Source organism: Antechinus flavipes, chromosome 3 (assembly GCF_016432865.1).
Source record: "Antechinus flavipes isolate AdamAnt ecotype Samford, QLD, Australia chromosome 3, AdamAnt_v2, whole genome shotgun sequence".
Taxonomy (NCBI): Eukaryota; Metazoa; Chordata; class Mammalia; order Dasyuromorphia; family Dasyuridae; genus Antechinus; species Antechinus flavipes.
Window position 1 is genome coordinate 8,903,223 of NC_067400.1, and position 14,074 is coordinate 8,917,296.

General features: G+C 57.7%; 1 protein-coding gene across 1 annotated transcript in view; it reads right to left on the minus strand.

The window, feature by feature from the left end:
• The window catches only part of MROH2A (maestro heat like repeat family member 2A), a 54,914-nt gene that overhangs the window by 8,232 nt on the left and 32,608 nt on the right, over nucleotides 1-14,074 (minus strand). Inside the window, exons 24-34 of the mRNA XM_051991665.1 lie at nucleotides 13,135-13,243; nucleotides 12,403-12,498; nucleotides 12,042-12,146; nucleotides 10,107-10,228; nucleotides 7,931-8,051; nucleotides 5,727-5,879; nucleotides 5,451-5,605; nucleotides 4,076-4,235; nucleotides 3,473-3,666; nucleotides 1,589-1,726; nucleotides 711-825 (exon numbers count right to left, since the gene is read on the minus strand). Of these exons, the coding sequence (XP_051847625.1) occupies nucleotides 711-825; nucleotides 1,589-1,726; nucleotides 3,473-3,666; nucleotides 4,076-4,235; nucleotides 5,451-5,605; nucleotides 5,727-5,879; nucleotides 7,931-8,051; nucleotides 10,107-10,228; nucleotides 12,042-12,146; nucleotides 12,403-12,498; nucleotides 13,135-13,243 (1,468 nt within the window). The remainder of the gene's footprint in view (nucleotides 1-710; nucleotides 826-1,588; nucleotides 1,727-3,472; nucleotides 3,667-4,075; nucleotides 4,236-5,450; nucleotides 5,606-5,726; nucleotides 5,880-7,930; nucleotides 8,052-10,106; nucleotides 10,229-12,041; nucleotides 12,147-12,402; nucleotides 12,499-13,134; nucleotides 13,244-14,074) is intronic.

Below are 14,074 nucleotides of genomic sequence, written 5' to 3' on the forward strand. Positions count from 1 at the left end.
CCTCCCCGACCCGGCACCCAAAGCTGGGTCTCCAGAAGGTGATTGTTTTTAAATCTCAATCTCCCATCAGTGCTTTGTTTTTCTGGGAGCAAGGCAGGGGAAAGGGACTGCCCAGTGGCACATGAACAGGGTCCGGAGCCCTGCCCCCAGGAGCCCCTAACTGGCTGGGAAGAGGGAAGCCGGAGGTCAGGGGAGGGGCTGTTAGGTGCTGGGTTAGGAGCCCCGTGACTGGTAGACAAAGGAATGCCGACCCAAGACTCATCAGTAAAGTAATTACACGCTCTTGGGGTCAAACTGCACATACCCTCACATCCAGGAGCTGCCCTCAGCACCTCCGCCAGCACACGGGCAGGATGCCTACTGCCAACAAGCCGCTGGACACAGAGCTAGGCCGGTAACCTCATAGGCACTGTCCTCAGCTGCCTGTGGCACACAGGCAGAGCCCAGGCCGGTGACCTCTCCTATGGGCACCTACGGGCACTTCCCTCGGCTGCCCGCGGCACACAGGCAGAGCCCAGGCTGGCGACCTCTCCTATGGGCACCTACGGGCACTGCCCTCGGCTGCCCGCGGCACACAGGCAGAGCCCACAAGTGCTAGCGAGGCCATACGGGTGGGGGGGGAGGCCCCTGGCCTCCCAGAGACAGGCCGGGCTCCGGAGGACTGATCGGGCTCCCGCACGTGGCCCAGCCTCCAGCCCCGCGGTGCTCACCTCGATGAAGAAGGCCGTGCTGCTGAGACGCCAGGAGAGGAATTCGGAGTCCAAGCCCGAGAGCAGCAGCTGTGCGAACCTCTGGCTGTAGGGGCTGACATGGAGGATCATGGTCCTGGGGAAGGCGAGAGGGCGGGCCACAGGCTAGGGACGGATGCTGGCCCTCACGGCCCCGCAGGGCCTGAGCACCCTTGACAATCAATCCAGCTTCTTACCACCTGGCTTCCCACCTCCACGCCTTTGCCACCGAGCACCTTCCCTTTTCACACACAAGCTTCTCCTGAAAGCTTGTCCTGAAGCCCCCCAGCTATTGCGGGCCCCCCCCCACTTCTCTTGTGTCTGTTCAGTGCCCCATGGGCTCCTCCAGCTCACATCTGAGCTTCTGGGGGCAGAACAAGCTCACGTTTGCTTTTGTATCTCCAGCTCCTACAACAGTGCCCAGCACACAGTAGGTGCTTAATTCGTGGTTGCCACTCCCCCTAATAAGCGATCTCTGTGCCTCATTCCCAAGACCTCGGGTCTAGAGAAGGGCCGGGAGGCGCTGCTGGACACACTGGGCTGCGTGCCGACCTCAAAGCTAGCAGGACTCAGAATAAATCCCACCGGACACTTGCTGTCACTTAAACTCTGACTCAGTTTCCCCTCTGTTCCTGGGGAGGCTACTCCCTGCCCAACTCACCTCACAAGGGCCTTTTCAAGACCACATGAAACCCCAGAGAGAGAAGGGTTGTGGAAAGGGGATGGCTTCCCTGCACCCCGGGGCCTCTCCCAGGATGGGAGCCATCCCTTCAGCCCGAGGCCGCCTGCAGCAGCCTCACCCAGAGGCCCCCTCGTCCTCCCCACCCTCGGCCCCCTGAGGAGCAGAGCGGGGCAGCTACCTGGCCAGGAGACACACTCCGTCGATGTGCGTCCTGGGGTCCTCCAGGAGGGTCCACACCCCCTGACTCACCAAGCTGTCCATCATCTCCTCATTCCCGGCCCGACTTAGCACACCCTGCAGGGTTTTGATGGTGAGTCTGGGGAAGACAAGGGGCCGTCCAGGCAATGGGCGTTTCTCCAGCGCCTACAACGTGACGCTAAGCGCCGAGGGCCAGGAAGGAGCCAAAGCCATCCCCGCCTCCAGGACAAACAGAGAGAGCAATGGAGGCCCAAATGGGCGTGGGGAAGGCCCCAGAATGCCAAGGTGGGGAAGGTTTCCAGTGGGGACTCGGAGGAGGGGAAGGGGCCGAGAAAATGCCCCGAGCTGAGGGACAGAAGGTCTCGTCACTGCTTGGGGGGGAGCAGCTGTGAGCCCGAAAGGGCTGATGGGTTAGGAGGGCTTTCAAGGCCAAATAAACCATTTCATATTTGCTCCCAGAGGCAATAGGAGCCATTGAGGTTTAGTGAGCAGGGAGGTTAGAGTTAGAAACAGAATATTAGTGGGGAAGGGCCTGAGAGATATCTGGCCCAGCTTCTGACTCAGTGCAACAATCTTGCTGCAGCTGCTCCTTGCATATTGTGACAGGGAGCTCACTACTTTCTCAGCAATATAATCCATTATTTAAAAAAAAAAAATGAGCTTCCTTGCACTGAACTATAATCTGAGCCCCCCTGATTTCCATGCCCTGCTCCTGATTCTGCCCCCTGGTGCTGGGCAGTGGCAAACACACCATGGAGCACTTCTGCCATTTGCCTGCCTCAGTCTCCTCATCTGTAAAAGGAGGGGGCTGGACTCCATGGCCCCGAGGTCCCTTCCCGCTGTGACTCTGATTGGGGGATTTCACTTAGCCCCTCACCCTTCATTTTCCCCTCTATAAAATGGGGACACTATGCCTGGGCTCCCTAATGCTCCCAGCTGTCCTTTCCTTAGGAAGCCTTCAAATGCGAGCGCGCCAGGAAACAGTCCCAGAGCGCAGAGGAGGGAAGGCAGTGGGCGGGCCCCTTCCGTCTGCCCCAAGGGATAAGGTAGTGAGCCTCCGGCCCCGGGCTGCTTGCCTTTCCTACAGCCAGGACTCTTATTCCCGATCACCACCCGCACTGAAGCCTCTCCCCGCAAACGGCCTCCACAGCCCGGGCTGACCGTGGCGCTCCGACGGCCCCCGAGGGCCCTCCTGGACGGCCGCATCGCTGTCACTCCGGGCCTTACCCCCTCGTGCCTGGAACGCCAGCTTTCCTAGTGCGGCTCGCTGCGTCCCAAGGGAGGCCGGCCACGCCCCTCTCCCCACCCCCACCCCCGTCTCCCCCGCCCGCTCACTCCTGCCTCGGGAGCCTCGGGCCGGCACGAGGGGCGCCCTCAGTGGCCAGTTTACCGAGTGACTTATGGGGCGGAAGCCCGCGGGCCTCGGTCCGAACCTTAGGGGGCCTCGGGCTCTCGGAGCGGGGAGTTCACGGGGCAGGAACTGCCCTATTGGCGGGACTGAGGCTCCAACTGGAGTTTCGAACTCAGGGCATCGCTAACTAGAATTAACGGCCCTCAGCGGGTCAGTCCGCAGCCTCAGCCCCAGCCTCCGCCCCCAGCCTCAGAGGGGCAGCCTCAGCCTCCGCCCCCGCTTCAGCCCCAATCTCAGCCTCCGCCCGCAGCCTCAGCGAGTCAGTCCGCAGCTTCAGCCCCAGCCTCCACCCCCAGCTTCAGAGGGGCAGCCTCAGCCTCCGCCCCCGCTTCAGCCCCAAACTCAGCCTCCGCCCGCAGCCTCAGCGGGTCAGTCCGCAGCTTCAGCCTCAGCCCCCGCCCCCGCCTCAGTCCCCGCCCCCTCCCCGCCTCAGCGGGCCACCGGTGGCAGTACCTCCGGGGCGTGATCTTGTTCTGCAGGTTTCCCGTCTGGATGACCCCCCAGGTGTCGGGGGGCAGCGCGGCCTGCCAGGGCCCCGAGCTGCTGCTCAGCTCCTGGAGCACGGTGCACGACAGCTCCGGGAACATGTCCTGGAGCTTCTCCCTGCTATCCATGGCCATGGTGATCTTGTGGACGGCGCACACGGCCTGCGGACGGAGAGCGTCCCTGCGTCCAGGCCCCCGCCCCGCGCTGAGCGGCCCCCGGCTCACCCCCACCCCTCTGAGAGGCTCCCTGCCCACCCCCACCCCTCTGAGAGGCTCCCTTGCCCACCCCCACCCCAGCAAGCGGCTCCCGGCCTACCCCCACCCCTCTGAGAGGCTCCTGGCCCACCCCCACCCCCACCCTCACCCTACTGAGCGACTCCCAAAGTTGGCCCCCAAGAACTGAGCCGCTAGCACCTCACTCCACCCCCACCCCTCTGGGCGGCTCCCAGCTCACTCCCACCCCAGCGAGAGGCTCCCGAAGTTGGCCCCCAAGGGCTGAGCCCCTTCCAACCCACCCCACCCCACCCCCACCCCAGCCAGCGGCTCCCAGCCCACCCCACGGCTCGCTCACCGTGATGGGGTCCACAGCAGCCAGGCGCCAGATGTCCTTTTTGGAGGTGGGGCTGCTCCGGGGAGCTTTCTTCACCTGGATCCTGGCCATCAGAGCCTGGAGGATCTTTCGAGCAAAAGTAGCGTCTTCTGCCAATGCTTCCCACAGCTCGGTGATGTTACTGTAAAGGAAACATCAGTGGCTCCCCATCGCCAGCTAAGTTCTGCCTGGCATTCAAAGCCTTCCACCGATCAAGCTCCATCTCACATCCTCCCCTTGACACTCTCGCCCAACCCAACCGGACCGGGCCAACACATCTGTCTCCCATCTAGCCGGAGCCCCGGACGCAGAGAGCCCGGGCCTGGAGTCGGGAAGGCCCCGAGTCCAAAGTCGGCCTTGGACACTCGCGGGCTGGTCAATTTAACCTACCTGCCTCAGTTGCCTCAACTGTAAAATGGGGAGGATCACGGCCCCAACTTCCCAGGGTGGTTGTGAGGATCAAATGAGATAAGATACCAGCACATAGTAGGATCTCACCTCTCCCAGTCCCCAGAGTCCAGCTCAGATGGCACCTCCTCCATGAAGCCTTCCCTGATCCTCCTTCCCCTTGGACCTTTCCTACAACTTTTCTTTGCCATCTCTCATGCACCCATGGAGCGCCCTCACCCCTCGAGGGCAGATTCTAAGTGGGCAGGAACTTAGATCTTAACCTGGGCCTAGCAAAGTGCTCTGCACACAATAGGTCTTCAGTACATGTCAGGTGAGACCAAATGAAGTGACATGAAATAAGGGACCTGGTGGAGACCAGCTCTCCCCGAGGGCTGCCCGGGGGGCAGAGCCAGGAGGCACCGGGGCCCGCCCGGGTTTCGGCATCCTAACCCCCCTTCCAAATCTCAACATCTGTGATTGGCCCAATCCCTATTCTACCGCTCATCACCGGTGGGACTTTGGACGAGACGTTTCGGCCCTGGGGGCTGCGTTCCTCCCCTTTCCACCGATGGGGTGGGACGGGACCCCGGGGACGGTCTCAAGTAGGGCGGACTGTGAACTACGGTCAGACGGAAGAGCGGACCCCGAGTCCCGAGGATCGTGGGGGCCCGATTGGGTTTGGGCCTTGTGGCCCACGCTCTGCTCCCACGGGAAAGGGCGCTCCCGGCGGGTGCGGGCCGGCCCCTTCTCACTGACTTGCCTAGGGTCACCCAGTCAGGATGTGTCAGAGATGGGACCTGACTCCACCTCTAAGATGGGAATCAATGAAGATTTCCTCCAACCCTATGATCGTATAGGTATATTTGCCCCCTCGCTGTCGCTAATAAAAATGGTTCGCTCTGGAGGCGGGACCGAAGGGCGTTGCCAGATCCAGGCCCGAGCCGTGGGTCCCAGGCAGGGACCGTACCTGTCCAGAGGCAGCGGCTGCCTCAGGAGGGAGGTAATGACAGTCTCCTGGTAGGAGTGAGCCAGCAAGAGGACAGCTTCCACCAGGGGGCGCCGCACATCTGGATGGAGCACGGAGGGCAGATGGGCCAAGATGGTGCTCAAAATCTCGGGCACCTGGAGAGAGACGGACCCCGCACCGCGGACGGCCATGCTTCCTGAGCCTCCAGCGGCGCCCTTCCCGGCGCGGGCCCCCCCCGCCGGGCGGGGCTGCTCCCGGCCCTCCCACCTCCTCTACCTTGTCTTCCAATTCGTGCCCCCGCAGCCTGAGAATGGTGTTGAGCCACGTGACGGCGGCCTTGTCGTGGGCCAGGTTGGTGGCCCCCAGGCTCTCGCAGGTGCTCTGCAGGAGGATGAGGAGCTCTTCCCAGCGCACCTCCTTGCTGATCACCTGGGAGCAAAGCAGGCCCCCTCCAGACCGGAGGCCGAGACGGAGGCCACGGGGACCTCCTCGGCCTCCCGCGCCTGCAGGGGGAGCCCGAGTGGGGGGGAGCCCGGGTCTGGGGGTATCCCGGAGCAGGGGCTCCCTCCCTGGGCGGGCCAGCGGGGCTTTTTAATGCCTTTCATTATCCTCGGTGTCCTCTGGAGCCCCACGGATCTTGTTCTCAGACGACTTCCAAGAAGGGGCAGTCACATAGACTGCATCCGGCTGCCAAAGGGGCCCAAGATACAGGAACCAAGCACCCCCGCGGAGAGGGTCATGGTGGTTCTGAGAGGGCCGCTGGCCCCAGACCCGCTGGGGAAGGTCAGAATCTGGGAGTCGCCCAGAATCCTCACCCTATGGCACAGCCCCGACAAAGGGAAACCAGCTCGGTCCGGGATGGGACGGAGCTCCTCGTGGGCAAGTCTTTCCCAGAATCGGGCCCACACTGGCCGCTTGTGCCCAGAGCCGCGCGACGGCCCTGCACATAAGTAGAAGCGGCGCGCTACAGCACCGCCTCCTGCCCCGTTCTCCTGAGCCTTCTCCTCTCCAGGCTCAACATCCCTGTTCCCTCAACTGATCCTCATACAGCGCGGCCCCAGGGCCTTCCTCCGCACTGGGGGCGGCCTATGTACAACCTCTGGTTTTCCCAAGGTTCTTCCTAAAATGTGGCACCCAGAACTCTGACAGGGCCTGACCGAGGAAGGGACGGGGGCCGCCCGTCGCCGGTGATCCCGTCGGTCCTCTCGGCCGACGCACCCCACGGCTGACTCCTCTGGAGCCCGGCTCAAGCTATGCTTTTCTGCGTCCCCACTAGGTGTCGGATGCCCAGCCTAGAAGCGGGCGCCTCACAAACACGAGAACTGCCTGGGAACAGAGAGCAGCCCCCGTGCCTGGCACCGGGGGTGACATCTCGGGCAGTGCCCTCCCAGGCCCTCGGCCAGCAGGACCCTGAGCTCCCCAGAGAGAAGCAAAGTTGGTCATGAGGGGAGAGGGACAAGAGAACAGAGGGGGAAGGCAAGCGAAAGCCCTCCGGGGCTCCCCGCCGGCGTCCCGGCAGCTCGGGAAAGCGCAGGACCCGCAGGCGGACCTCGAGCACCCGCTGGACGAGCGACCCTCGCCTCAGCTTCCTCGTTGTGAAATGAAGTGATGTGTGTAAAGTGTTGGGTGAACCTGCACGTGCTAAATAAATCCTAACCAGTAACAGCCGTGGTAGCAAGAGTGTGACGGCGGCGGGGGTGGGGACGGCAGCAGTGACGGCAGGACGAGTAACAGTAACGGCAACGCTCATAGGATAGCAATAGTACTGGTGGGGGTGGGGTGGCAGTGGGGATTGTAATAGCAATTCTCACGGGATAATGATAGTAACAGTATTAGGAGGGTGGGGTGGCAATGGTAATTATAGTAAAAGCAATCATAGTGTTACTGTAGCAGTAATAGTATTAGTGGTGGTGACTGTGGTGGCAATAGTAACAGTAGCGACAGAAATGGTAAGAGTAGCAGTAATAGCACTGGTGGGGGCAGTAACAGTAATCATAGTAATAGCACAAGTTGTAGTCGAAGGGTAACAGTAACATTACTGGTGGTGGTACGATGGCAACAGTAACAGCAATAATAGTCATGGTAGAGGAAAACGCAGGAGGAGGAGGAGGAGGAGGAGGAACAGAAGCTTAGTAGCAACAATTATAAATGTAATAGTTGTAGTAGTTGGGATGGGAGGAGGAGGAAAAGAGGAACGATCATTGTAATAGGAAGAGTAGAGGAGGGATGGTGGAGGTGGTTGTAGCAGTGGCGGTAACAGCACTAGTGCTGGCAGTGCCCGTGGCAGTGCCCATGGCGGGGCCAGTGGTGGTCTTGGGAAGACAAGGAGCTCGCCGGCGCCTCGGCCTGCGAGCACGTGGGGATAGGGGGAGTTCCAAGGGGGAACACAATTAGGCTGAGGGAGCGGGGAGTTAGGGTCGGAGGCTCCTAGCGCCAGTTCCCACCAGGCCAGACACCCCCAGAGCTCGCGCCTTAGTCACCTTGGCGATCTTGGAAGACAGGGAGTAAATCTTCTCCATGTCGGTGGTGGTCAGCTCCTCCTTGATGTCCAGCAGCAACTTCTCTGTCATCGTGTCCTGTATGGACCAGGGCCGGGCTGCAGTTGGAAAGGACAAAGATGGCACTAGATGGCAGGGTCTGCCCCCCGGTGTCCCCACAAAAAGAGGCCTGTCGGGCACACAACTGTCTACAAGGTATGCGGGTTGCCCCCAGCAGGGCTCTGCCCATCAGCATCCCCTCCTCCTCCTGGAATCCCGGGTCCTAGGAGAGGCTCATCTCCCGCTGTCCTTGCTCCTCTGAGTGCTCCACAGGCTCTCCGACCTCCCGAAACCCTCCCAATATACTTATCTGTTGTATCCCCACCCCCTCCAGGGGAAAATAGAAGCTCATGAAGACCAGAGATTGATTTATATTTCTAGCACAGGGGCAGGCACATTAGGTGCTTAATTTTTGACTTATTTGGTTAATTCTCAGCTTGCCAGCAGCCTTGTCTGATCACTGCTGCCCTTGGTGAGAATGCCCACCTGTGAATTCCAATATGTTTTGTTGGAGTCTGACAGAAACTTCTTTGTCTCTCTTTCTCTGAGTCTCTTATCTCTCTCCTCTCTCTCTCTCTCTCTCTCTCTCTCTCTCTCTCTCTCTCTCTCTCTCTCTGTCTCTTTTCTTTTCTTCTCTCTGTCTCTCTTCTCTTTTCTTCTCTTTTTCTCTCTGTCTGTCCTCTTTTCTTCTCTCTCTTTTCTCTTCTCTTTTTCTCTCTCTGTCTCTCTCTCTGTGTCTCTCTCTCTGTCTCTCTCTCTCTCTCACACACACACACACACACACACACACATACACACGAGAGAGAGGAGAGCGAGGAGAGAGGAAAGAGAGAGAGAGAGAGAGAGAGAGAGAGAGAGAGAGAGAGAGAGAGAGAAAGCTGAAAAGCACGTGATTTAATCAAAATCCAAGTTAGGGGAGCATGGAATATTTGCTCTGTCAGATCAGTGCATGAAGACTAAACAAGATATAGAAAGTAGTATGGAATATAAATGGATCTTTTTAAAAAAGTTTTTGCCCAAATGAAACCAAAAGCCAAAATTAGAACAAGAAAATGGGGGAAATTTTTAAGGCCAGTTTCTGATAAAAATTTCATCTCTTACATATCTCCATCAAATTTCTAAGACTCTCATTCCTCAATTGATAAATGGTCAATAGATATGAACAGGCAAGAATTCAATAGTTGTATGCTACTAGAGAACTGCAGATTAAAACAACTCTGCCACACCACTTCACACCCATACCTTTGGCGAATAGGACAGAAAAGGAAAGTGACAGATGATGGGGAGGATGTGGGAAAATCGAGGCACAAATGGATCGTTTGTGGAACTGAACTGATTCAACCAATTTTGAACTTTGCCAAAGGGGTTTTAACCCTGTTCATACGCTTTGACCCAGAAATACAACCATTAAGTCTGCATCCCAAAGAAAAAAAGCAAAAAGGGAAAGGACCCATAGATGCAAACATTTGTAGCAGCTTTTTTTGTGGTGGCAAAGAACTGGAAATAGAGGGGATGCCCATGAATTGGGGAATGGCTGAACAAGTTGTGTTTGATTGTGATGGAATACTATTGTGCCGTAAGAAATAAGCAGGATGCTCAGAAAATCCAGGAAGACTTAACTGAACGGATGCAAAGAGAACAGAACCAGGAGAATATTATAGACAGTTAGACAGTAACAAGCAAAATTATACAATGACTTAAATGACTTAGTTGTTCTCAGTAATGCAGTGATTTAAGACAATTCCAAAGGCTTCATGATGAAAAATACTATCTACCGCCAGAGAATTGGTGGAGTCTGAATGTAGATAAAAACATGCTATTTTTCTCTTCTATAACATGACATATGTTTTGTTCTGATTGCACATATGGAAATTATCCAATTGTGGGCTTTCTCAAGAGGGGAAGGAGGAGAGAATTTGAAACTCAAAATTTTTTAAAATTAATGTTAAAAAAATTCACTTATGATTGAAAGGGGGAAGTAAAGTCCATTAGCTTAATATGTATCTTTTCTCAGCAAGTTCCCTAAGGTAGGGCCAACTTCCCATAATCCTTTGACTTGTCACTCACCACCCCCCGAAGCCCAGGCAGAGTTTCAATGGACTGATTTCTTGTCTTACCCTGGAGGTCTAAAAGGCAGCAGATGACATCTATGGTGGCCTGTCGGGTCCTTACTTGAGAGTCACAGGTGTGTGGAGCCAGGAGTCCAATCAGAGTGCCAAACTGGCCAGATTTCAGGGGAATCTGTTTTTTAAGCAAAGGCAGACAACTGGACAGATTAGAGCCTCTGTGTGTGTGTGTGTGTGTGTGTGTGTGTGTCTATTCCTGCTTATCTCTGTCTCTCCATCTCTGCCTATCTCTGTCCCTGTGACTATATCTTCTGTCTGTCTTTATCTCTTTCCTCTCTTTTCTTCTCTCTCTGTGTATGTCTCCCTCCTCTCTTTTCTCTATCTCTCTGTCTCTCTCCTCTATGTCTATTGTCTATCTATCTCTGTCTCTCTCCTCTCTTCTCTCCCTGTCTTTATCTCAGTCTCCTGTCTTCTCACTCTATCTTCTCTCTGTCTCTCTTCTCTCTGTATGTCTATCTTTCTCTTGCTTTCATTACATTCACCCCCAGAATCACACGTTAGCCTAGAGAGAGTTCAGTTTGATGCTGGAAAATTAAATCGGGCCATTTCTTCCTCCTCCCGGAGGGAAGGGGAGGCCTGGGGATGTGGAGGCCGGCGCGGCCTCTGAGACCCCTCTGTTGGCTCGGTTGGCTGTCAGAGGGTCTCTGGGTTTTGTTTTTGCGAGGCGAGGAGCGGGGGGGGGGTATGATTGTAGCGTAACAACAGGAGGCAATAAAACAATTTTTAATAGAGCAGATCTGCCATTTCATTGGCTCAGATCAGTGGTTCTCGAACTTTCATTCTCAGTATCTTTAGTCTAGTAAAAAACGACTGAGGATCTGACCAGAGGGTTTGTTTCTGTGGGTTCTATTTACAAATCTTTGCCATATTAGAAAGATCTCATTTTGAATTTGCATTTCAGAGCTGCACAGGATGCTCTGGACCACACTTTGAGAAGCAGCGGCCTAGCAGACTTCCAATGAAGAAACACCCCCTAGTAACTCAGAGCTGTTCCTAATAGTCTCAGGGCCTGCCTCGGCCCTGACAGGTGAAGGACCCGCCCGGGGTCACACAGAACCCAGAACAGAACAAGCCACTGAGTGCTTAATAACCCACTCTCCAGGGGCCTCACACACTTTAAGCTTAATCTACACTACTACTATTTTGTCTGTCATTTTTTGAAGTGTAGACAATCACCAAAACAACTTAAACTGCGTTGTGTAGTATAGTATTTGCTGGGTTGGAAGGTGCAAATGTCCACACTGAAAATTTAACCATCAGCTCTCCAGAGTTGGTCAGCGCCGCTGCAGCCAAGCCTGGACTTTCGTCTTCTGCACTCCAAAGCCAGCCATCTGGCCACTAGTCCCTGCTGACACCCAAGAAAGACGCCAAAGCTATTTTTAAAAACTTATCTCCCTACACAGCCTTGGGCGGGGAAGCATGGACCTTGATGGTTTAAAAGATGGGGTCTGGGAGACTTGAGTTGTCTCATCTGACTCATCTGCAGAATGGGTGTAACATTAGCCTGGACCTCTCAATGTGTCCAGAGCTTGGCAAACCTTGACTCCCTGGGCAGGTGTGAACTAGCCCAAAAACTGTAGCTAAGGGAGTGCCGCCCCCCAGGAACGGCTGGACTTGTGGGATGAAAGGGGACGGCTGCAGAGGAAACAGGGATACCTGGAGGGTTGGAGATGGCCTGGGGAGAACGACCTCGACTGGGCCCAGGTAGAGCTGGCTCCCCACCCTCAGACAGGGAGCAGGGTGGCCACGTGGGAGAGGCGGGAGGCGGGAGGCCGGGGCGTTAAGTGGGAAAACGGCAGGAAATGCTGCTAGGGTGGAGGCCCAGCCCCCGCCACGAGCCCAGCCACCTTCCCGTCTCTCTGGGGCTGTCACGTGGGGGCTCGTGCCAGCCTGGGCCAGAGCGGAGGCCGCGCCCGCTGGGCACTCACCAGGATGGTGACACCCTCCCGGTAGACTTGCAGCAGATGAAGGCTCAGAATGACGGCTCTCTCGCGCTCCCAGTCCTTCTCGGAGTGCAACCACTTCTCAAGGAGCTGGGGGGAGGTGTGGGGGGAGGTGAGAATACTCCCCAGAGGGAGATGAGCCGAGAGGGAGGTGAGAGCTTGCCATAGAGGAAGTGAGAGCGCGCCCCAGAGGGAGGTGAGAGTAGGACGCAGAGGGAGGTGAGAGTGCGCCGCCGAGGCCACCTTTAGGCGTTCTTGCCCCATCCCCAGAAGAGGGGGGGGAAGGGGGAGGGAAGGGGCACGACTTCCTCAGTCCGCGGCTCTGGGCTCCCCGGGAGGCACTCACGTGGAAGGTCTCCTGGAGCCCCTTGGGGTCCATCTCCCTTTCCAGCAGGCTCTGCATCAGCCTCATCAGCGCCGCCATGGAGTTCTCGTACAGCATCTGAGACCCGGAGAAGGGCAGCGGGGGGGTGGGGCGGCCGCGGGGAGACCCGCCCCCTCAGTCCCCAGCTCTGGCCGCTGCTGGAGGTGCGCAGCGAGGGAAGGGGCCGGAGGGGGAGGAGCTTCTAGGGAAGCCCCCTCAGTGCTGCTGCGAGCACAGTCTCCTCCGCCCTTTCGGACCCCCCTCCCCAGGAGCCGGTGAATCGACGGTCCCTCTCCCCCACACACCCCACTCCCACTCGGTGGATCGAGGCCGTGGAGGCGGTGGAGCCCGAAACATTGGCCAGGGGCGACACTTAGTGTGCGGCCGGCCGTAGCAGCCACGGAGGCCGGGGAGGCAGGAAGCAGGCAGCAGGGCTGTAGGCCAGGGTCCCCAGAAGGCCCCTCCATGAGCTGGATCTGGGACTCGGGAGTGGGGGTGGGGCTCTCCCGGCAAGCCAGAGCACCCCGGGACTCTCCCCATGGATTCCCTTGAACCCGGGGCATCTCAGGGCAGCCTAGCCAGGGGCTAGGAGGGACCAAAGGGCTGGTCACAAGGTGGGCAGGGCAGTGCCCCTCCCCCTCTCCCCCCCCCGTTCCCGGAGACCGTTCGCTTCAGGACCTGGGTCAGCGCCAACACCCCGAGGCCAGAGCCCACCTTGACCTGCTCGCTGTCTTCTTCCGGAGGAGGCAGAGGAAAGACGCACTGCACGCTCCGCTCCATCAGCTCGTGGTTCTCCTCAAGGGTGAAAGGAGGCTTCAGTTTGCTGGGGAGAGCAAGGGACAAGGAGGCTCCAGGCTGGGACGCGCCCCTGGAGCAGGCGCAAGGGAGGCTGAAGGGAGACGATCTGGGCCCTGGCTCAAGCCTCCGGGATCAGCAGACCTTCTTGAATACCTACTGGGCGAGCTCCCTGAGGGCAGGGCCCAGGCTTCCCTCGCTCAGCCCTTGGCAGCGTACTCGCACATAGTAGGTGCTTCACAAATGCCCACTGGTTGCCTGACTGCAGAGGCAAGGATGGAGTCATCCCTACCCTTCTGCCCCTGAGATTCTACAGACGCTCAGAGCTGGAAGGAAATGGAGATCAGTTAACCAAGCTCTGGTTCTAGAGCCTGAGAACTAGAGGCCGTGTGATCTCCATCGGTCCCCCTGCTGGCCAGGGGAGCATGCAGCCTAGAACCCAGATCCACAGCTAGTGAGGAGGAACATAGCCTAGAACCCAGATCCAGATAGTGAGGAGGAACACAGTAGCCTAGAAGGGACAAACAGAAAGACAGAGATACAGAGAGAGAGAGACAAAGAAACAGACAGAAACAAAGGACAAGTCACAGACAGACAGACAGACAGGGCAGAGAGAGGGGCCAGAGGCAGAGGCAGACAGACCCGTGCGTGGGTGTTTGGGGAGAGGGGCCTCCAGCCAGTGGGCAGACAGCACTTGACGTCAAAGATGATGGACGGACGTGTGGACGGACAGACTGGGGGAAGGGAGCACTTGCCCCGTTGCTCAGTGGGCTTGCTAAGAGCCAGGTCACCACTGAGTAAGACTGACCGGCCCTCCCCTGGAGGAAAGCAGTGGGGGGACAGGACCCAAATGTGGCGG